We start from the raw sequence: 24,307 nt of genomic DNA, 5'->3' as shown, positions 1-24,307 counted from the left end.
TCCGCAGTGCCATATACTTACATTATGTCTGCATATCATCCGCAAACGGATGGGATGATATGCGGGCACACGGAGCGGATGACAGAAATGTCATCCGCTCCGTGGAAAAAAAAAAAAAAAAAAAGTCCCGCAGAGGACCTTTCACACGGAGCGGCCGTGTGAAAGGACCCTAAAACAGAAACGAATGCAGCCATCACATTTAAAAATTGGTACGCTGCAACATAATAAAGGTTTGCTTTAAGGTTTAATACTGCTTAGAGATGCAAAAGCTTCCATCTTGTTGTATTGCTGGGCTTGAAGGACACAGGGATGCAACGTTTGTTAATGATCTTTTTTTCCAACACTCCTGCTGCATATGGATGACTACTTTGATTACTCTGTGTTCTGTTTTTATTCCCTGTTTGGTCCTGCATTTCTGCTTGACCTTGTGGATGTTTTTACAAAGGCCCAGTCTGGGTAGTGACAAACTTTCAAAGCACTCCTGAGAAGCCTGTGTGCCTTGTCCTTAAACACTCTTGTTACCATTTCAGCCTCTTCCAAAGTCTTAAATAAATCCAGTTGTGTTCCAGTGGGTAGTGGGAATAGGTTTCCTGTAGACTTCAATGTCCAAGTCACCCCCTTCCTTGACATGTAACACACAGTGCAAAAATAATAATTTATTTTGTGCCACTTCCTGTGTAAACTTGATGTACTTACCCACTTAGTTTATGGGCTGATTTACTAAATTCCACTCCACATTCCCCAAAGCCTAGTAAGGCTCCATGCACACTGGGCTTAAAACAAAATTCCAATTCCCTTGGCAGAAAAAAAAGGCTCATACAGAGTATTTTTTTTGTACATTGTTTAGCCAAGTTTAGGAGAGTTTTGCATTTTTTTTCTGCCAGAAAGCTCCAATCAGAAACGCAAACCAGAAGGTTTTTTTCCTGCCTCTAAACATTGAGCTTAAAATATGCCTGTAATCGTCCTAATGTGCATGGACACATAGTATAACATTGAGCTGCTTCTACAGGCAAAACACAAAGCTCCTGTAGTAGCAGATATTTTTAAGCCAGTGTGTATGGAGCCTAAATAAGGTGAAGCTCTGCTGATTTCTATGATCTAATCATGTGCAAGGTTTTTTCCTTGTACATGATTGGGTATTCTTTGTGAGTGAAGCTTTACCACATTCACTAGCTCTGGGGAAAACTCCCTTGCAGAATGCAACTTAGCTTGTAAAGTAAACAGCGCATTTATCTTTAGTGAACCAATCACTATAAGCTTTTATTTCCAATTTTCTAATGTTCATCAACATATTATCCACATATCTGAATCAATGACTTGGTGTTATTCTCCCATGTAAAGGTTAGCTACAATGGGAGATAAAGGTAATCCCATAGTACAGCACAGTTGCTGTTTATAGAAGTTATTCTTGTATTTGAATTAGACAGTTTTGAGACACAGGGCTAGCAAGAACCATACTTGGTCTGGCTTGGATTTTCCCCCATTAGTACAAGGCCTTGGTTTGAGGTTGATAAGAACATTATGCTGAAAATATTCCCACTATATTGATGTTCTGAGGCTACATTCACACCTGAGCGTAGCGTTTTTCGCGCGTTTTTTACCGCGATTTTACCGCGATTTTTGCGGCGTTTTTTACCGCGATTTTTACCGCGATTTTTGTGCAGGCGTTTTTAGATTGAATAGAGATCAATGGAAAACGCCTGTAATCTGCCCAAAAAGAAGCTCATGTACTTTTTTGAGCGTTGGGCGTTTTGTATACAGCGTGAAAACGCTCAGATGTGAACAGGGGCCATTGAAATGAATAGGATTTGTCTTGTTGGGCGTTTTGAGAGCTGATCCTAGAGCAGAAAAACGCCCCAAAAACGCCCCAAAACGCCTAGATGTGAACGGAGCCTTAGGTATTCATATACGTATAGTACAGACTATGTATATTGTGGGAGGCCAAGTTAGCATAGTACTATGAAGGAGTTACACATACCACTATCGGCATATCCAAATGCTTTTATTATTTGTATAAATAAATTCTGTATAATTTGAACAATTTTATTTAGTAGTTCATCGGGTGCCACTAATTTTCACATAGGTCATTTTTAGGATGTATGGTCTGTGTTTGCACCCCCTCCAAATATATAAGATGTGTCTTGAGTTCTGTTCACATTTCAATAGACTGTAAGGAGGGGGCCATCAACATCATCTGTTTTCATATAATATTTACCCCGTGACTTGACAATTCACACCTTTAGCCATGTAAATCAAACTAAGACTGGCCATACAGTGCATTTCTTTGCAGGAAAGAAATTTGCATGATTTCTCCCCCCATCAACACGGATAGCGCTGACAGGGGAATCACTCCTGCAGAACTATTGACTGCTCCCAGTTGGGGGGGGGGGGGGACAGAGGACGGACTGAATTAGACAACTAGAACAGGGTGATTCCAAAATTTTCACACCCCTACTGCAGCTCATTGGACAATGAATGACAGCTGACTTTTGGGATTCTGCTCAAAACATGGTTCCAAACAAATGCAAGCTCATCCGTAATAATTACTGTAGAGAATTGTGCAAGGAAACCGGTGTCAAAAAAAGAAGCTGCTCTTATTATGCCCTTCATGTGTTTATTATGAAAATGGTATTTCTATCTATAAAGGTCACCTTTAATTGGGAAAGGGGAAGATAAAAAATGTAGACAAATGCCATGTTAATGAAGTTCATTTCCTAATTAATCATAAGAACGTTCTTACCAAAATGCAGCCACAATGTCACATTTAATTCAGGCTCAATCAGCATTAAATCGTTCCAGCATTTTTCTTACCTGTAGGTCAAAGAACTTGCTGTATCTCCGGTAGATGACTTCACTTGAGCCATTTGACCAGGTAACACTAATAATATACACCTAGAAAAAAAAACAAAAAATAGCATAGTCAAGCATCAATTGCACTATTCATCTTCAAGAAGAAAACAGCAACCACATATACAGTAAGTACCAATTCAGTGCTAGTAACGGTCTAAGGCCCAGTCAGTGTGGACAGAATAAGACATCCCACACATGAAGACTGAAGCTGCCAGAGTAAGGCTGGCAATACACTATACAACTTTCTTGTTCAACTTTCCTTTAGATTTACCAAAACCATGTAATATAGGGTCAAACCTAAACACTTTCAATTTGTATGCAATCAGGCAGGCCCTTGCACTACATAGTTAAAGGTAAATCTAAAGGAAATTGAATAAGAAAATTGTATAGTGTATGGCCAGCCTAAGTTCTTGCTGGATTACACAGCTATGTGTATTTCATTTTTTTCAATAGCAGGTAGATCAAACGCATTTAGGTGGCTAATGCCAAGCATTGATTTAACATTTTCGCTTACGACCACAGTAAATTAAAATTTTGATTGGATTGGTTGTTATATGCTATTTCACCTGCCAACACTGAATCTTGAGGAAAGTGCAGTTCTGGTTAGCCACAGCATAAAGGTTAGTGAAATCAAAATAGCAGCACTCAAAAAATATTCCAAACAGTCCTCCAGTGATGTGAGGCATAAAAGACAGTGAGAAGAAAACAATTGATCCACCACCAAGATGGAGAAACACAGTCTCTTGCCAGATTCCAATGGCTACTGGGTTGAGCAGCAGTCAGAGCAAGCTCTTATAAAATCACTCGTTCAGTGAATCCAGATTACTTAACAGCATGAAGACAGGCTCCAAAAACATATAGATGAGAAAATAAAGGGCAATCATTGCACAGATATCTCTAAAATCGATTTAATAAACATGTAGAAACTACACACAGGGTACTCACACTCTCTCCATACGAATAAGCATGTAAACACAAAAAGGTGGTGTAGATCCATTTCAAACCAAAAATATGGCCAACCTCCAGTGGTATGCAGTACCAGCGTCACGTAGCTAAGCTCCTCCCGACGTGTTTCGTCATAGATGACATCATCAGGGGCGTGGCCACATAATGCATACCCACTCTATATATACGGCAAAAACTGGAAGTGGACGGAGGTCAAACATGGGGAACAGAGCACAAAATAATGAATCCCAGCAATAAACAGAAAGGATTCAAAGATTCCTCACAGCCCTCAATATTCCCAAGTCAAAATGAGGTGGCACTGGGTCAAAAATGGAGCGAGAAAATACCGCTCTGTGCGGGACCCAAACCTGGAAATGACGTACCTCCGAATAACCGAAATGCCAGATGCGTTCCACGGCTCAGATAATCACAAAAAAGAGGCCAATACATCCGGAATTTACAACTAATAAGGGCAGTAAGGCACAAAAGGGTTGCCACTTTATTCCCAAGAGGGAAGACACAAAGCACAAAACACTTCATAGTGTAGTAGTGGATAAAAACAAAAAACATATTAGACAAATAAGAAATGCGCTCAGGAAAATCACTGTAGTCAGGTGGGTACATATAGCTGTGAAGGGATCAGGTAGCCGGCAATGTTTGGTAATGGACCTCCAGCCTTCGCCACATAGACGTGGAGAGTGTGATGAACCAGGCACCAGAGATCATAGGATGACATCCAATTCCAGGAAGCGCGACCACAAGCACTAGAACCTCTCGAACATGCGCAGCGAGAAGGTTTTGAAGCATGGCGCACTCTTCGTTTTGCCTCGCCAGCATACCACAGATTGCCGAACGTTCAAAATCTTTATTGAAGAACCTTTACATCACAGAAGACGTAATGCAACGTTTTAGAGCCACGCAGGACCCTTTCCGTGGTGTGCTGACGAATATGTGCATTTGATCTGTGAGGTCTCCTGTTCAAGCTGGGTGTTACTTCAGCACCTGCTACTCCTAAGCCTTATTTTGGAAAGTGTGCCACGGGAATATTGAATATTTCACTTTATTTTTCTCTGCTGAACTGGAAACATGGAAGGGAGAATCGAATGGTTCCTGCAAGGCCCCTTGGACATGTTGCAGTCCAGCTGCAATGCATCCAAACATTTTAGTACCCTGCTGCAGGAACTCTGTCAAAGTCTATGGCAGGCTGTGGCTGGATGGAACTGAAAGCTATACCAAGTGGGGCCCTGTGCACTCAGACAAAAAGGTCTAGAATGCTGGTTTTCCCCCACGCCATGTTTTCCTCCCCAACTATCTCCAATTCCTTTTTTTTTTTTTTTTTTTTTATGGCCAGCCATTCCCAACCATGTAAGTAAATAAGTCACTAGTTGTTAGGGTCTCAGCGGTGTCCTTAACCATTGGCAATAGTACAGCCAATTTCCATAACAACCCACTGAAAGTGGAAAGCTTTCATGTATAATTGCGGTAGCAATACTGTTATTATACATGATGTTCCGCTCCCACCGAATAGGTAAATGTTTGAATGTTTGGACTAAAACTTTAAAGTTTTTAGTTTTGGATAGAGTGCAGGGTGATTGGAACATTTGTCAATTTTGATTGCTGTCTGTGTACCCATTAAGGAGATTCACCCTCTCCTTGTACTGTTTACCATTATCATTGAAAGTGAAAGTAAAAGAAAATCCCAAATTTTGGGTTGTCCCCAGAAAAGTAATAGAGGGGAAATCTTCCAATGGGGAAACTAGTGCTGGTGACCTGGGGGTCCCCAAGGCATTCCCTCAATTTGCAGGGATTTCCTCTCACTTCCTGTTTGGCTATGGGACCGGAAGTGAAATCATCGCAATAGGTCACAGATGACGAAAAAAAATCTGATGGGTTATAACCCTCCCTTGCTCTATTCAAAATGAAAAAAAGTGTGACAACCTTTTTTGAGTTTGTCGAGCCATGTAAATTGTGTTGATAAAAACTGAATTCTGAAAGGGGTTTTGTGTAATGTTCCGGTACCTTTAGTACCCTAAATTACTCTTTTCACAAGTGTATGCGCCCCACCATTCTCTTTTGGAAAGGTGCGCATACACCTTTAAGACTGAAGCTGTCATCACTCAGCGCCGGACTAGATGGCTATTTAAATCGCCGGTTCTCACTCACATGTGTTCGTTCAAACACCCTTACCTGGATGCTAACTTGGCTTGAAGCTTTCGTGCTTGCAAGCATACCTCGCTGACGGAACCTCGCTGCGCTGATCCCTGCATCCCGCTTCCGGATCATCCGCTCCTCCTAAACCAACCTTCGGCTGTATTGCTATTAGTGCTAAGTACCCCGCAGGGGAACCCTCTATAAACTTATACTAAGCTTACACTATCTAGCTCTGCATAGTAAAGACTATTTATCACATCTGCATATCTAGATTGCTAGCTCTTAAGACTACTGCTACTTATTCCTGCACTGGGTTGATCTCTCTTGTATGTCCACCTGCTACTCTGTCATCTGCTACCATACATGATTGCTAAACCTACCTGCATCCATCTGCTACTGTCTTACCTTCAAGTGTCTGTCACCTACCACCTCCACTCAACCTGTCTCTTAAATCTTCATCACTGTGTTACTACATACATAAAGTCACTCTAGGAACCAGCTTGTTGAGTGTGTGTATTTACTAGCTGAATTAAGACCTTCCACACATGATGAGTCATTGAGGTTGGGAATGGTATCTCAGCATCTCTCTTACATGACTACTGAAGTGGAATATTTCTGCAGCTGAAAATCCACACCATACATGAAACGCAGGAGCGTTACAGATTGAACGAACCCACAAATGGATTCAGCAGAAATAACCACTCAGGTGACACAATTAAAACAGCAAGTAACTGCGTTAATACACGCACTTGCTGAATTAAAAGAAGACAATCAGGCTCTGTCGCAGCAGGTAATTAGACTGACACAACTTACCTCTGCTCAGTCCCCTGAACCCAAGATAAATCCCCCTTTGGTATTTACAGGCGATCGCAAAAAATTTCGCGAATTTAAAAACGCATGTGAGTTACTTTTTTTTGCTAAAACCTCGTACCTACCTTACTGATCACATTAAGATTTGTACTATTATTTCTTACCTAACAGGCGATCCTCGAGCCTGGGCAGACTCTCTTTTTGAGAAAAACGACCAGCTTCTCAACTCCTATGCCTTGTTCCTAGCAGAACACACTAGCCTATATGATGACCTCAATAGGCAGAGTACTGCCGATCTTCAATTAAGATCCTTGAAACAAGGAAGGAGGCCTGTAGAAGACTTTGTCGCGGAATTCAAGAGATGGACCCTTGATTCAGAATGGAATGATGCATCTCTGAAAACCCAATTTAGGCTTGGCCTATCAGAAGCCGTTAAGGACGAGCTCGCCCGAGCGGATCTACCAAAAACCTTGGATGCATTAATACAACTCAGTATTACCATAGATAGAAGACTACGAGAAAGAAAGGCTGAGAAAATGGGAATGCCATTATCCGTTTCCTCTCGGATTCCGGCCGTTAACCCCGTTCCTATGGAGGTAGGAACCATACGCCCACCGCTATCAACTATGGAAAAAGCCAAAAGACGATATGAAAATCTCTGCTTGTACTGTGCATCCCCGGATCACAAGATAAATGTCTGTCCCCTAGTCAACAAAAAGAAGGGTGAGTGTTCACATGTCCTCCTAGGGGGATTGACAACTTCATTCACTAACCCTTACATTTTTGTTTGTTTGACATTACAGTGGGACCAGAACAGGATTACTACTAAGGCCATGATTGACACAGGATCTTGTGGAAATTATATTGATATATGTTTTGCTGCTTCAAATAAAATTCCTATTATTTCTAAACTTAAACCTGTCTCAGTAAGTCTTATTACCGGTGTTCCGTTATCCTCTGGTCCGATCACCGATCAGACACAAGCACTTCTAGTCACTATTAACGAGTCTCATAGGGAGACTACTACCTTCGATTTAATACCTTCACCCCAGTTTCCCATTGTGTTGGGACTTCCCTGGTTACACACACACCAACCAACCATAGATTGGAAGGAACGATCCTTGGCCTTCCTCTCTTGCTATTGCGAGGATACGTGTAACCTCCCGTCTTCCGGGAAGATTCTGTCTATGGTGACAGATGAGATTGCACCACTATGTTATCAGGATCTTTCTGAGGTTTTTCTTGAGAAAAATGCTCAAGCATTACCTCCTCATCGAGACTATGATTGTAGCATTGATCTACTCCCAAATAGCAAATTGCCGTTCGGTCATGTTTATCCTCTTTCACAGGATGAACTTTCCCATCTCAAAACCTATTTGGATGAGAATTTGGAAAAAGGTTTTATTAGACCTTCCACTTCTTCCACAGCAGCAGGACTCTTTTTTGTTCGCAATAAGGACTCAAGTCTCAGACCTATCATCGACTACAGGAAATTGAATGCTATCACAATAAAAGATCGCTATCCTCTACCGCTTATCCCTGAGCTCATTGAGCAGGTGCGTGGAGCTACCTATTTTTCAAAATTGGACCTGAAAGGAGCATACAATCTCATTTGAATCCGTGATGGACACGAGTGGAAGACTGCATTCAGAACCAGATACGGATTGTTCGAATATCTTGTGATGTCATTCGGGCTATGCAACGCCCCTGCAGTTTTCCAACGATTTATAAACGATATTTTTAAAGACTTACTAGATGTCTGTGTTGTGGTATATCTGGACGATATACTTATATATTCACGATCCCTGTCTGAACACATAAGACATGTAAGACTTGTACTATCGAGATTGCTTGCACATAACCTTTATGTGAAACTGAAGAAATGCTTGTTTCATAAAGATGAGGTACTCTTTCTAGGCTACATCATATCCAAAACAGGAATCGAGATGGACATGAGTAAAATATCCTGCATTCAGGATTGGCCTACACCAACCACACGCAAGGCGCTACAGCGATTCCTGGGATTTTCAAATTTCTACAGGAAGTTCATTAAAAACTTTTCTGCTATTGTGAGACCCCTCACACAGCTCACTAGCATAAAAAAACCATTCAAATGGTCAGAAGAAGCCAATAAAGCTTTTCACTTGTTAAAGACAAGGTTTACTTCCGCTCCCATATTACGCCATCCAGACCCATCCCTCCAATACATTCTGGAGGTAGATGCGTCAAACATGGCAGTAGGAGCAATACTCTCCCAACGACCAACCCACACTTCACCACTTCATCCAGTCGCCTTTTTTTCTAAATCTCTAAGCAGTCCCGAGATAAATTACCCCGTGGGTGAAAAGGAACTGCTTGCTATAAAATTGGCTCTGGAGAATTGGCGACATTTACTCGAAGGCACCCAATTACCAATAATTATATACACGGACCATAAAAACCTCCAATATCTTCAGACTAGCAAAACTCTCTCGCACCGACAGGTACGATGGTCACTATTCTTTCTAAGGTTTAACTTCCTAGTGACTTACACACCTGCAGATAAGAACAAAAAGGCGGATGCACTATCACGACTAACTGAAGAAAACTACTTTGAAATCCCTTCCGTTCCTATAATACCTCACAAACGCATTATTGGAGTTGTCCCTTCCTTGAAGGAAGAGGTTTTGCATGGTATCAGTTTGGATTCACCCCCACCACAACTAAATACTGATGCAGAAGGCTTCCTCTACTACAACGACAAACTTTACATACCACCTACCCTACGCACCATGATCTTGGAATTATCTCATGATGTGCCTATGGCAGGACATATGGGTATGACAAAGACTCTTAATTTGATTTCCCGGCAATTCTGGTGGCCTGACATGAAAACATCTATACAAAAATTCGTCTCTTCATGCAATGTCTGTGCCAGGTCCAAAATTGACACTACGAGACCATCCGGTCTACTATGCAGTCTACCAATACCCCAAACTCCATGGGAAGTTTTGTCCTTGGACTTCATCGTAGAATTGCCTCTTTCCAAAGGATTTAATACCATCTTGGTGTCAGTGGACCATCTGACAAAGATGGCACATTTCATTGCTATTCGCAGACTACCTTCGTCCAAACAAACGGCAGAACTCCTGATGAAACATGTCTTTAGATTACATGGTATCCCAAAAACTCTTCTGTCTGACCGTGGATCCCAATTTATTTCTAAGTTCTGGCAAGAACTATGTCACATACTACGGATCGAGCGAAAGCTCACCTTCTCCTTACCATCCGCAGACCAACGGACAGACTGAAAGAGTCAACCAATGCATCGAGCAGTATTTACGTTGTTACACTTCTTACCAACAGGATGATTGGTTGGATCTTCTCCCTCTGGCAGAATTTGCCTACAACGCAACCCACAGTACAACCAAGCAGAGTCCGTTCTACTTGAACTATGGGTTTCATCCCTCTATTCTTCCACCACGCATCCTTCCTTCAAACAACCCAGTAGCCTCAGACTATCTTACCCAAATAAAGGATTCTCTGGGTTTATTAAATACTACCATTGCACATGCTCACAGTCAACAAAAGAAGTACTATGATCTTCGCAGAAGACCTTCTCCACAGTACACTATCGGGGACCTCGTTTGGCTCTCAACAAAAAATTTAAGACTGAAGATCCCTAGCAAAAAGCTTGGACCTCTGTTCTTGGGACCTTTCCCAATCAAAAAACTTATTGGAAAAGCTGCAGTACAGCTTACATTGCCAATAGACCTAAAAATCCATCCCATTTTCCATGTGTCGCTACTGAAGCCCCATGTTCCGGACCAAAGAATAAGGCCTAATATTCCACCTCCGCCTCCTGTACAAGTTGAAGGTGGAGAAGAATACGAGATAAAAGAGATTCTGGATTCTCGTATCTACACCTGGCTAAACACCTCTGAAATACATGCCCCTAGATTAATCCGCAATTTTCATGCGAGATACCCAGACAAACCAGCTCCAGAGGCCTTCAGGAGCCGGCCTTAAGGGGGGGGGGTATTGTAATGTTCCGGTACCTTTGGTACCCTAAATTACTCTTTTCACAAGTGTATGCGCCCCACCATTCTCTTTTGGAAAGGTGCGCATACACCTTTAAGACTGAAGCTGTCATCACTCAGCGCCGGACTAGATGGCTATTTAAATCGCCGGTTCTCACTCACATGTGTTCGTTCAAACACCCTTACCTGGATGCTAACTTGGATTGAAGCTTTCGTGCTTGCAAGCATACCTGACGGAACCTCGCTGCGCTGATCCCTGCATCCCGCTTCCGGATCATCCGCTCCTCCTGAACCAACCTTCGGCTGTATTGCTATTAGTGCTAAGTTACCCGCAGGGGAACCCTCTATAAACTTATACTAAGCTTACACTATCTAGCTCTGCATAGTAAAGACTATTTATCACATCTGCATATCTAGATTGCTAGCTCTTAAGACTACTGCTACTTATTCCTGCACTGGGTTGATCTCTCTTGTATGTCCACCTGCTACTCTGTCATCTGCTACCATACATGATTGCTAAACCTACCTGCATCCATCTGCTACTGTCTTACCTTCAAGTGTCTGTCACCTACCACCTCCACTCAACCTGTCTCTTAAATCTTCATCACTGTGTTACTACATACATAAAGTCACTCTAGGAACCAGCTTGTTGAGTGTGTGTATTTACTAGCTGAATTAAGACCTTCCACACATGATGAGTCATTGAGGTTGGGAATGGTATCTCAGCATCTCTCTTACATGACTACTGAAGTGGAATATTTCTGCAGCTGAAAATCCACACCATACATGAAACGCAGGAGCGTTACAGATTGAACGAACCCACAAATGGATTCAGCAGAAATAACCACTCAGGTGACACAATTAAAACAGCAAGTAACTGCGTTAATACACGCACTTGCTGAATTAAAAGAAGACAATCAGGCTCTGTCGCAGCAGGTAATTAGACTGACACAACTTACCTCTGCTCAGTCCCCTGAACCCAAGATAAATCCCCCTTTGGTATTTACAGGCGATCGCAAAAAATTTCGCGAATTTAAAAACGCATGTGAGTTACTTTTTTTTGCTAAAACCTCGTACCTACCTTACTGATCACATTAAGATTTGTACTATTATTTCTTACCTAACAGGCGATCCTCGAGCCTGGGCAGACTCTCTTTTTGAGAAAAACGACCAGCTTCTCAACTCCTATGCCTTGTTCCTAGCAGAACACACTAGCCTATATGATGACCTCAATAGGCAGAGTACTGCCGATCTTCAATTAAGATCCTTGAAACAAGGAAGGAGGCCTGTAGAAGACTTTGTCGCGGAATTCAAGAGATGGACCCTTGATTCAGAATGGAATGATGCATCTCTGAAAACCCAATTTAGGCTTGGCCTATCAGAAGCCGTTAAGGACGAGCTCGCCCGAGCGGATCTACCATCACTGTGTTACTACATACATAAAGTCACTCTAGGAACCAGCTTGTTGAGTGTGTGTATTTACTAGCTGAATTAAGACCTTCCACACATGATGAGTCATTGAGGTTGGGAATGGTATCTCAGCATCTCTCTTACATGACTACTGAAGTGGAATATTTCTGCAGCTGAAAATCCACACCATACATGAAACGCAGGAGCGTTACAGATTGAACGAACCCACAAATGGATTCAGCAGAAATAACCACTCAGGTGACACAATTAAAACAGCAAGTAACTGCGTTAATACACGCACTTGCTGAATTAAAAGAAGACAATCAGGCTCTGTCGCAGCAGGTAATTAGACTGACACAACTTACCTCTGCTCAGTCCCCTGAACCCAAGATAAATCCCCCTTTGGTATTTACAGGCGATCGCAAAAAATTTCGCGAATTTAAAAACGCATGTGAGTTACTTTTTTTTGCTAAAACCTCGTACCTACCTTACTGATCACATTAAGATTTGTACTATTATTTCTTACCTAACAGGCGATCCTCGAGCCTGGGCAGACTCTCTTTTTGAGAAAAACGACCAGCTTCTCAACTCCTATGCCTTGTTCCTAGCAGAACACACTAGCCTATATGATGACCTCAATAGGCAGAGTACTGCCGATCTTCAATTAAGATCCTTGAAACAAGGAAGGAGGCCTGTAGAAGACTTTGTCGCGGAATTCAAGAGATGGACCCTTGATTCAGAATGGAATGATGCATCTCTGAAAACCCAATTTAGGCTTGGCCTATCAGAAGCCGTTAAGGACGAGCTCGCCCGAGCGGATCTACCATCACTGTGTTACTACATACATAAAGTCACTCTAGGAACCAGCTTGTTGAGTGTGTGTATTTACTAGCTGAATTAAGACCTTCCACACATGATGAGTCATTGAGGTTGGGAATGGTATCTCAGCATCTCTCTTACATGACTACTGAAGTGGAATATTTCTGCAGCTGAAAATCCACACCATACATGAAACGCAGGAGCGTTACAGATTGAACGAACCCACAAATGGATTCAGCAGAAATAACCACTCAGGTGACACAATTAAAACAGCAAGTAACTGCGTTAATACACGCACTTGCTGAATTAAAAGAAGACAATCAGGCTCTGTCGCAGCAGGTAATTAGACTGACACAACTTACCTCTGCTCAGTCTGTCACCATACATGAAACGCAGGAGCGTTACATTTTGAGGCTGTTATTGCTATGCTCATTCTGCCTCCATCTTCAATACTTTGAGTTACTAACCAAGAATAAAAACGCAGATTAAAAAGTCAGTCTGAAGCCAGAACTCTAAGGCCCCTTTCACACATACTGTCCGTTCAGTTCATCAGTTCAGTCAATTCAAAATATATCAGTTTTTCATCCATTTTTTCATCCATTTTTTCTACATCATCTACCAATGAAAAAACGGATGAAAAACGGTCCGTTTGTCCGTTTACATCCGTTTTTCGTCCAATCCGTTTTTTTGAAAAATAGGGCATTCATCCGTTCCAAAAAACGGACATTGACGGAAGCGGATGAAAATGGATGTTAACAGATGATCATCCATTGTCATCTGTTTTTACATAGAGATGCATTGATGTCCGTTTTTCATCCGTCAACAGATGGATGAAAAACTGACAAACGGACCGTATGTGTGAAAGGGGCCTAAATCAAAATACTTTTTTCAGGGCAGTGCCTCAAAAGTATAGAAGCCCAAAAGATAAGTAGGACAACCAAGCAATGGTCATTTCCAGAAGCAGAGGCCAGCTATGTCTTACTCTGTATTCTCAGTACAGGATTCCTTTTTTGGGTCTAAAAATCTGGATGATATTGTCAAATAAAATCATTTTGGCTTTTTCAATACATGCTTCAGTGATTTTCTTCATAAAATGTCAGTTTTTCTTTATGCACTGCTTTGTAGAATACGCACAGAGAGCGGAAAATTTATTGGCAGGCAAAGTATGGCCAGTAAATACTAATATACCAAGACACATCTTATAACAAAGTCGCAACCGGAAATGTTTACTTAATATCCACACTCGTCCCCCTCCTTTATCAGGAAGATAATTCACCTAATCAGGCAATGGAGTGCAGACAAATTGGCAGGAAACCAAGATCTAGGCAGCCCTTTATTTGCAGGAAACCACATGTCTAAAGTAACCCAGTAAGACCCTGGCTCTATACAAGCAACACAGAGGCTGTTTCACAATACCTACTCCCATCTTACATTGAGAGGTTAAGAAGTAGATATATTCTGAACAAAACAGGCAGCCATGTTTAAAATGTTCTATAAAGCATGCTTGTCTGCATTAGTATTAAACATTCTGTCCATCATAAAGCCTCAGGCCCAGTTCACACTAATGTGAATCCTATGCGACCTGAAAGACAGATTCGCAGGTCATGTGAAAATACATTGTTTTCTATGAAGGTCATTCACATTGAGCCAGTTAAAAAAAGAGTCCTGTGTGAGTTTAGTGTGGGTGCAGTGCGAATTTGCATCTCCAGCTATGCCCAGTCCCCAATCATATTAAATTCGTACCTGTCAAAACACAAATCGCACTATGTCCCCGTTGGATAACTCTTCTTTGCCTTGGTTGACCAAATGGGCATCTGATTTACATCGCACCTTCACACCATCACAAATACAGAATATGATTTTGTTGGCTTTTAAAACGTCTATCTGTACTAAAATCCAAGAGACCAACTTTAAGGTATTGACCAGGTGGTATTATACACATTATAAACTTCATAGGATTTTTCCAAATGTATCAGCGAACTGTTGGCGTTGTGGGAGGGAGTAGGCAACGATATTTCATATTTTCTGGTCTTGCCCGAAACTCTTAGGATATTGGTCTGAGGTTAGATCTATTGTTCAAAAATGTACGGAAAATCCTATTCAGGAGGATTTGGCCTTCTTTTTGCTTCACTTATCAGATATCCCCATACACAGATATGAGAAGTCGGTGGTGCGTCATTTGGTCAATGGGGCGAAGGCTTGTATCCCCGCATTATGGAAAAGTCCCTGCCCTCCTACGGTAAAGGACTGGTTATGCAGGGTGGAGGCTATCAATAACATGGAAGATTTGGTGCTGACATCACATTGTAAACGAGGGCTGTACCGTGAGACTTGGGAGCTCTGGAACACCTTTATTTCGTCAGCTGAGGGTGTCAATCTGTTGCATTCATGAGTGGAGATGGGGGAGAGATCTCCCTAGTCAGAGATGATGGTTCCCCCCCCCCTTTTTTTTTTTGTGTTTTGTTGTTTGTTTGTTTGTTTGAATTAAATGGGGTAAATACGGAATAGACGTACAAGCTGAGGGCTGTCTTACTGCCTGCCGTGATTATAGGTTTTGGGAAGGTATATAAATTCAATAACTTAATGAGACCTCCTTGTGGGGGTCCACGGTGGGGGTAGTGAGGATTTGAGTTGTTTTTTTATGATTGCCTGATCTTTCTTTTTGTTGTACTCGATTGATATGTACTTATTTCTTTGTTTCATTGTAAGCCCTTTATGTGTTTTGAAAAAAAAAGAATAAAAGTTAAATGCCCCTGTTACGGGCATTGCTTGCAAGAAAAAAAAAACACACACACAAATCGCACTGTGAAACCGCATCAATTCGCACTGCATCAGTGTGAACCAAGCCTCAAGGATATCCAGCTTCAAAAAATTCCTAGCCTTCAAGAGATATCATGAAATGCATGAAAATCATCAAAATTAGATCATTTATGTCAAAGCACTGATACTGAGGCCGTCATTTGCTGGCCTTCTTTTCAAATTGCTAGCTACCTGGCTTTGTCTGACTTCAAACACTTTTAAATGACCTGAATAAAGCATACAGCAAATCAAAGTTAGTAAAGACTCGATGCATTTATTCCAGAGCAATAATATAGCTAGGAAACTAGCCATTTTAAGAGGCAGCACCAACAGTTCTCTAATTGTTCAGGCTGGGTGATCTTCACCATGGTGACCAGCAACAATGGAATTCCAAAATAAAAAAAAACAACGTTCTACTTTATAGTCTTTTCACGCTTTCTATTAGGGTTTCTGACTTATGTACACTTGTCATGTCAGAAACATGTACTTTACCCTGCCATTTACCTATTTTTTTCTGGCCCTACTACTTCCAAATCATTTTGCCTCAGTTTCCTGACCAAGTATACAGCATGACTGAAAATATGCGTTTCAAAATTCCTGCTCCTTTACTTTTTCTGGAACGGTGACTTAAGGCCCGTACACACGTACCGATCGTCGGCATACAAACGTCGGTGGACGAAGGATCTGCCGATTGTACGCGTGTTAGTATGGTGCCTCCGACAGATGTCTGCGCACAATCCGCGGACAAAAGTCTTTCGTGCAAACATGAAAATATTTGTATGCCGACACCAGAACGGACGATTGTTCGCCTGTCAGTACACAATTCGGCCGACAGACCGCAGATTTGCAAGACTGGGCATGCTCAGAAAATAGAAAACACAGGGAAAGTTAACCATTACATGACATCACTTCTGCAGTCGGCGGACAAAATTCTTGTGCTGTCCTTGTGCTGTCTTTGCACTTTTCAGCAGACACCGACATCCCGGGGAGAAAAGAGGAACATTTGTAAGCCGACCATCGGTACGTGTGTACGGGGCTTCAGATTGCATTTTAGCCAAAGCATCATGAATGATATCCAGGCAGCTGGCATTTTCAGAAGGATAGGTTAGATTAGAGAAGGAAACCTACATATTTCTCCCATGGTGGGTATATTCTAAAATGAATCTATAGCCAAAACTTTATTTAAAAAAAAAAAAAAGTAAGGAAGGGTCAAAACACTGCTGTACATGCCCCACTGTGGAAGTTTGACTGAAAGGGATTGTAAAAGGCATTAAGAAAAAAAAATCTTCTGTGTGCAGCAGCCCCCCTAATACTTACCTGAGCCCACCTTGCTCCAGCAATGTTGCAGGAGATTCTCAGCTGTCTGGGACTCCCCTACTCATTGGCTGAGACAGCAGCGTGGCGCGATTGGCTCCTGCTGCTGTCAATCAAAAGGCTAGTACACACTAAGAAAATCGGGTGAACATTTTCGTCCAAAGAATTTTCGTACGATTTTCATATAGTGTGTACACAACTGTCGACAGCCGATTCCGAATTTTCATACGATTTTCGTATAGTGTGTACACAACTTTCGACAGCCGATTCCGAATTTTCATATGATTTTCGTATAGTGTGTACACAACTTTCGACAGCCGATTCCGAATTTTCATACGATTTTCGTATAGTGTGTTCACAACTTTCGACAGCCGATTCCGAATTTTCATACGATTTTCGTATAGTGTGTACACAACTTTCGACAGCCGATTCCGAATTTTCATACGATTTTCGTATAGTGTAGACACAACTTTCGACAGCCGATTCCGAATTTTCATACGATTTTCGTATAGTGTGTACACAACTTTCGACAGCCGATTCCGAATTTTTGTATGATTTTCGTAGAGTGTGTACACAACTTTCGACAGCCGATTCTGAATTTTCGTACGAAGGGACAAACTTCAAAAATTTTAAGTACAGGAACAAAACAAACAATTTTAGTTTAATGTGTGTCGTTTTCATAGGATTTTTGTACAAGAAAAATCAGAAAAGAGACTGTGCATGATCAGAAGCCATCAAAAAAAAAAAAAAAAAAGTCCTTGTCTTACGAGAATTTTCAAACAAATTTTTGTTCATCGGTTCCAATTTGCTGTGAAACAATGAGGAAAATCGGAAGATCATTCGCCCAATTTTCTTATAGTGTGTACCCCACTAAAGTCAGTCAGTCAATTAGGAGAGGGGGGGCAGGGGCGGGTCGCAGCTTCATATCTGATTGGATACAGGGAGCTGTGACTCTGCTCGGGTGACCCCCATAGCAAGCTGCTTGCTGTGGGGGGCACTCAACAGGAGGGAGGGGCCAGGAGCACAGAAGAGGGACCTGAGAAGAGGAGGATACAGGCCGCTCGGTGCAAAACCAACTGCACAGTGCAGGCAAGTATAAAATGTTTGTTATTTAAAAAAAAAAAACACAAGACTTTACAATCACTTTAACTTCCTGCCCAGGAGACATAACTGGAAGTTAAAGTAATAGTAAATTCTGTACTACCACTTGTGCCTACAGGTAAGCCTAAAGGAAGGCAATAAGGCCTAATATTGTGTGTCATTCATTTTTAATGGCACCTAAACATGGTGCGATTTTTCTGCGATTGTAGCACAATCACACAGCAAACTACATCTCGTAAAGCTTGTTGCCATGCTTTCCATGTTGCAGTTTGGGTGAAACGCGTCTACCTTGTCACGATTGTCATATTTGGATGTCCAGTCAATAAATCTGGATTTTGACTCAACCTGGAGTGCTGCCAATTCCTTTTCTTTTATCAAGTTTTCACGGAGGCGAGTCGGGGCATGCACCTGTGTGAGTCATCAGGCAATGAGCAGTGAGTCCTTGTCTGTTCATGTTGCAGTTTGCTGGAATAAATTGCGGCAAAGCTGCACTGCGTTTTAGATGCCATTAAAAATGAAATGAATGGCACACAAACACGTGTGCTGCATTTTGCCAGTAATGCAGACCGATTTGGAATCACAAACAGAATAGCAGTATTCTACCCACAATACCAATTCGCTTGATGTGAATGGGGCCTTCGTCAGTTGTCCCCAGAGCATATGTCCCTATTGGAAGTCTTCCACTTATCTCTGGAGACAATTATACTGCTAACCATTTCCACCAAGAAAGAAAGTGAAGGGAAATCCCAAATTTTGCAGCTTCACACGTGCATGCAGGTGTACTCTAAGAGCAGTGTATACCCATGTACTGCTATATCCTGTAAATCATTTGTACAGGCATGTACACGAAGCTCTGAAAGGGCAGCGCTGGTATGCCGTCCCTTCAGAACACATGCGCCAATTAAGTCACCGGCTGCATGTAGTGTGAATATCTCCTAAATGGTGCAAGTTTAGGAGATATTCACTTTACCTACAGGTAAGCCTTATTTTAGGCTTACTTGTAGGTACAAGAAAGAAAAAAGACCTTACAACCACTTTAACCAAGACAGTTATTATGCTTAGTAAAGGAAGAGAGGCAAAAATAATAAAATGTATAGGAATGATGTTTTTTTCTTCACTATTAAAGTTGAACTAATGACAAAACTAGGGGAGGGCCATATCCTGTCAGGTTTTTTTTGCCATCTATGTGACCACAGGGGAGATTTCCCTTCACTTCCTGTCCCATAGCCAAAACAGGAAGTGAGGGGAAATCACTCCAAAATGAGGATATCTCAGCGTCAACAGAGACAACCCAAAATTTAAAAAACGGTAAAAATGACGAATGGAAAGGATATAAAAAAAAAATCACACACACACACACCTTTAAAAAATGTCTTGGTTATACTTCACATAGTGAAAGAGGAGCTTCTCTAAACTTTGATTTCCAATACAATAATGGTTATACTCAAACACTGTGCCAAGTATGCCATTAGTGATGCCCACTAATATGAACACTAAGGTATTGCTGAAGTCTTTGATTTCATTCCCATCTAAATCATTGCAGAAGTCACAGAGTAAAATAAACAAATCCTTTTTTTTATTCCAATTCAATAGTGTCATGTAAAAAGTTTTTGAAAAGCCTAATTAAGGGTCAACTCTATAAACTAAGGCTGAATTTACATGCCAGTGTTGAAAATTCACAATGCAGAAGTGATTCGGATATCAGTGCAGGTCTGAATTTCACTATGCGCAGAGTTGCATACACTTTTTGTTTGCGTCACTGATAAAAAAGTATCTAAAAATAGTCTTGGCTTTTAAAAATAAATATTCCACCTGATGGGACTGTTTCGAGCTCCTGGTGTTTTTTTTGTTGCTGTTAAAAACATTTTACCGCACCATATTACTGAACAATATGCAGCTCTCTGGCATGAGCACATCTAACATCTATACAGTTCACTGCATAATTTATTTAAAACAATAAAATGCTGATCACTACTCAAAGTCAGGCAGTGAAATTGCGGATCATAAAACCTCAAAGCCTAAAAATCCAAAGCACTGCAGATAGAGCCCATTCAATACTTCCAGATGACATCATGTAAATCAAGCTATTTTGTTCTGCTAAAATCCCAAAGTGAACAGAGGTTTTCATCATTCTATCATCACTGGCCATCATCCTACAGAAAGCAGCACAGCTAATGTGTCTTACTTGCAGGCTTGGCCTTGGATTAACCCATTCATCTCTAGGCTACAAAGTAAGATATTAATGGTATTTCCAGAAAGTAGTAAACTATTTGTAACATCTTCATATAACTGAATATTTACATAACAGTAATCATACTACAAGCTACTGGAAATCCAAGGTAAAGAAAATCCACAGCATTTTAACCACTTGCCAACCAGTCACGTTTCTTGTACGTCACTGGCTTTCAATTGGTTATACCAGGATGATGCCTACAAGTGTTTCAGCCCCTGTTTACATTGACTGCAGCTTTGGAATTGCGCGACTTCACCTTAAGACATCTCTGCGGCTTCATGCACAGATGTCTATTGAAGTTGCACCTGAAATCGCCAAAATGAGTGCACATACTACTGTTTCAAATTGATGCAGCACAGTCGTTGTTGCATCGATTTAAACACTGCCATTGCCAGCAACAGTGTGCAACTTGTCATGCAATTTGACCCGCCAATTTGCATGACCAGTCGCTCTAATGTGAGAACAGGGGCTTAGAGCCGACGGTCAGCTCTCTTGTAAAAGCATTCCTAGCAACTAACTAGCCATTGGATTGCTTTTACAAGCAGTGGGAAGGGACATTCACTCCCCTCCCGCCACGGCTTTAACGGGATCTCTCGCCCCACTGGAATCAGCCAGTGCTTCTGCCAGGTGATTGCCAAACAAAGACCAGATCAGCTTTGTTTGGCTCTGGGCTATGGTAACCCAGAAGCAACGACCTGGCATCACTTCCAGTTTACAGGGCTTTTAAAAATAAATATTCCACCTGATGGGATGGTTTACAGCTCCTGGTGTTTTTTCGTTGCGGTTAACATTTTATCACACTATATTACTGAACAATATGCAGCTCTCTGGCATGCGATTTGACCTACCAAATCACATGACCAATTGCTCTAATGTGAAGGGAATGTGGGAAGACATCTTAAGACATCTGTGCACATACTACTTTTTCAAATTGATGCAGCACAGTCGTTGTTGTATCGATTTAAACACTGCCACTGCCAGCAACAGTGTGGGACTTGTCATGCAATTTGACCCACCAAATCGCATGACCAATTACTCTAATGTGAGAACAGGGGCTTAGAGCTGACAGTCAGCTCTCTTGTAAAAGCATTTCTAGCGGTTAACTAGCCACTGGATTGCTTTTACAAGCAGCAGGAAGGGACATACATTTCCCCCAACCACCATCCCTCTGTCACGATCACTAATATTCTGTGCATTTAGGACAGGTATGCATTTCAGGTCTTTGTTAAAAAAATCTACTGAGCAGCCCAGAACTAGTTTGTGAGAGTCATCAATTCCACATTTTCACAGCTCTTACTTGTTTCTTCTCTGTAATGAACTGAAAGTGAAAAACTTGTAGCCCTCTTTTGGGATGGTTATGTGAATTACCCTCCCCAAATAGTATATTGCGCTAAGAGCAAATGAAAAAAAAAATGGATTTCTTTTGAATTTTTGGATAAAAACCATGGGTATTAATGGTGATGTATCGTGATGCATCATGGAATCGAATCGAAGACAGGATATTTGTAATCAAATTTAATCTTGAGACCAGTGAAGATGTGCACCCTTACAATTTAAAGCAATGCAAATAGATTTTTAGAAATGTTCCTGTCCTAAAAAAAAACCAAAAAAAAAAAACACGCATCCTAGAGCTTTCACATACAACTTGCCCACAAATTTTAACCAAATAAATGCACTTAAAAACGAACATGCTTAACAGTAACTGCTTCTTCCCTGCAGAAGGCCAGGTTAGAGGGGTGTAAGGCTCCTTTAACATTACCAAGTCTCCAAAGTCACACGATTTCCAGTGGGACTTTGGAGAGTGACTTTGATGCGATTTAGTGCGATTTTGATTCAACCTTACATTCTATGGATCAAAGTTGCAAAGTAGTGCAGGAATCTGCACCACTGGTGTGCAATTTGTCATGAGGCTTTGATGTTCAAAGTCATGACAAATTGAACAAGTGGTAAATGGAGTCTAAAGCAACAATCTGTCCTTTTTTAGTAAATGGCAAAGAAAAGATTTGTGAGCTCCATGGGGCAGGACAAGATTGAGGATTTTTTTTTTTTGCCATGCTCATTGAGATGATGCAGTCATCAGTTTAGTGCAGATTTTTATACAGTGATTTCCATCTGAAAAAAAAAATACTGCTATGAAAACCACTGGTGATCTCTGTTTAAAAAGAGAGAATGCCTAGCCAATATAGTCACTCTCTGATTAATTATTCTGCCTTGCAAGCTTAAGATTCTTGAGTATGATCATCACGATCTACAGTACTCAGTTTGACCAGGTATGCAAAAGGCAAGTCTCCAGAATTTATTTTTATTTTATTTTTTTACTGATTATCCAAAGTTTACTGCCATTTCTTCACCTCAAATTGTTACAAATGTTGCACGCCTTAAGGCCCCGTTCACATCGGGTGTTTTGGGATCTTGGGGGGAAAATCGTTGTAATTCTGCCTGCAATCCCAAATCGCACTCCAACAATGGCAAACCGCACCTTGCAAAGTGAGGTGCCATTCATTTTAAATGGCGACAATGTGGTAAGGTTTTGCTGCGATAAATCGTGCGGCCAACCCCATCATGCAAAGCTTGTGGTCCAAAAAAGAGGAACGCCAAATGTGAACATGGCCTAACTCATGAAACTTCTCATGTCACAATCCAAAAATGAAAGTGTTCTGGTGGAATATTTATTCTGTGACTTAAACTGGCCATACATATAGTGAAATGTGAGCGTTGGGTTGTCCAGTCAGTCAAATCAGATGTAGCCCCTGTTCAGATATTCTGACAGCTGTGGAGCCACAAATAGCAGCAGGAGCTGTTTGATTGCTTATGGCACCAAAGTAGAGGTAAAAGCATATCCCTGTGTCCGAAAACATGGGGTGTAGGCTTGTCCTTATACCAATCCAGAGGTTAGTAAACATAAAGAGGAAAGGATCGTCGATTCTCCTGACCATTCCAGGTGAATAAATGATAAAGACCGAGCTCAATAAATAGCGGCCTCAGCCTACAAGTCGCCACCAAACCGCACACACCCTGATGCATTTTGCCCCACCCACAGGGGCTTAATTGGGCCCCCATGATTAGGACAAAATGCATGTGGGGGTGTGGTTTGGCGGAGACATATAGGCTGAGGCCGCCCTTTATTGTTTATTCACCTGGGCAGGTCAGAAGTAGCGACAATCCTTTCCTCTTTACATACTGTAGCAGCAGGAGCGGTCAGCCTCCCATTGTTTTCAATGGAGCTTCCTGCCAGCAGGTAATAGCAAGGAACCCTGCTGAGCCTCCTGTGGGTAAATCGCATATGGCCCAGTTTGCAAGTTTGAATTGGGCCTTATGGTCAGCTTAAGTGAGCTAATTGTATGGTCATGTCAGAGTCATTACAATGTGCTGTAGATCTTATACAAGGGCAAAGGCTGCACTAAATGGCAACCGGTTGGGGTCATTCTTTCAGATTTTGTAGCCCTTCACCAATTTAAAATGTGACAGTTGCAGGCAATTTAACCGGTTGCCGACCGCCGCACGACTATATACTGCGGCGGTCAGCCCCGGCCAGGCAGAGTGACGTATCGGTACGTCACTCGCCTGTCACTGACTTGCGAGCCTATAGCGGGCGGGCGCGCGCCCGCCGAGGCGCGCGCCCGCCGCGGCTCGTTCACAGGCAAGTCAGTGCGTGTGACCGGCGGACTCGATGTCCGCCAGTCACACTGCGATCGCTCCTGTGAAGGGAGAAAGACAGAGCAGCTTGTGTAAACAAGCTGCCTGTCAGTTCTCCCTGTGTAAAAGTAAAGATCTGACCGTTCTACTATGTAGAACGGTTGATCTTTGCTTTTACACCAATAGCAATGTCCCTACACAGTAGAAAGCACGCCCCTAG

The 24,307-nt window shown here is 41.8% G+C and overlaps 1 protein-coding gene across 1 annotated transcript in view; it reads right to left on the bottom strand.

The window, feature by feature from the left end:
- Positions 1-24,307, bottom strand: part of SH3PXD2B (SH3 and PX domains 2B) — a 273,034-nt gene that overhangs the window by 191,764 nt on the left and 56,963 nt on the right. The window contains exon 2 of the mRNA XM_082256749.1: positions 2,812-2,892. Within this exon, the coding sequence (XP_082112875.1) occupies positions 2,812-2,892 (81 nt within the window). The remainder of the gene's footprint in view (positions 1-2,811; positions 2,893-24,307) is intronic.

The sequence above is a fragment of the Pelophylax lessonae genome, assembly GCF_965119305.1.
Source record: "Pelophylax lessonae genome assembly, chromosome: 4".
In the NCBI taxonomy this organism is placed as follows: domain Eukaryota; kingdom Metazoa; phylum Chordata; class Amphibia; order Anura; family Ranidae; genus Pelophylax; species Pelophylax lessonae.
Note: the sequence above shows the minus strand (reverse complement) of the source record. Positions and strands in the feature narration are given on the sequence as shown.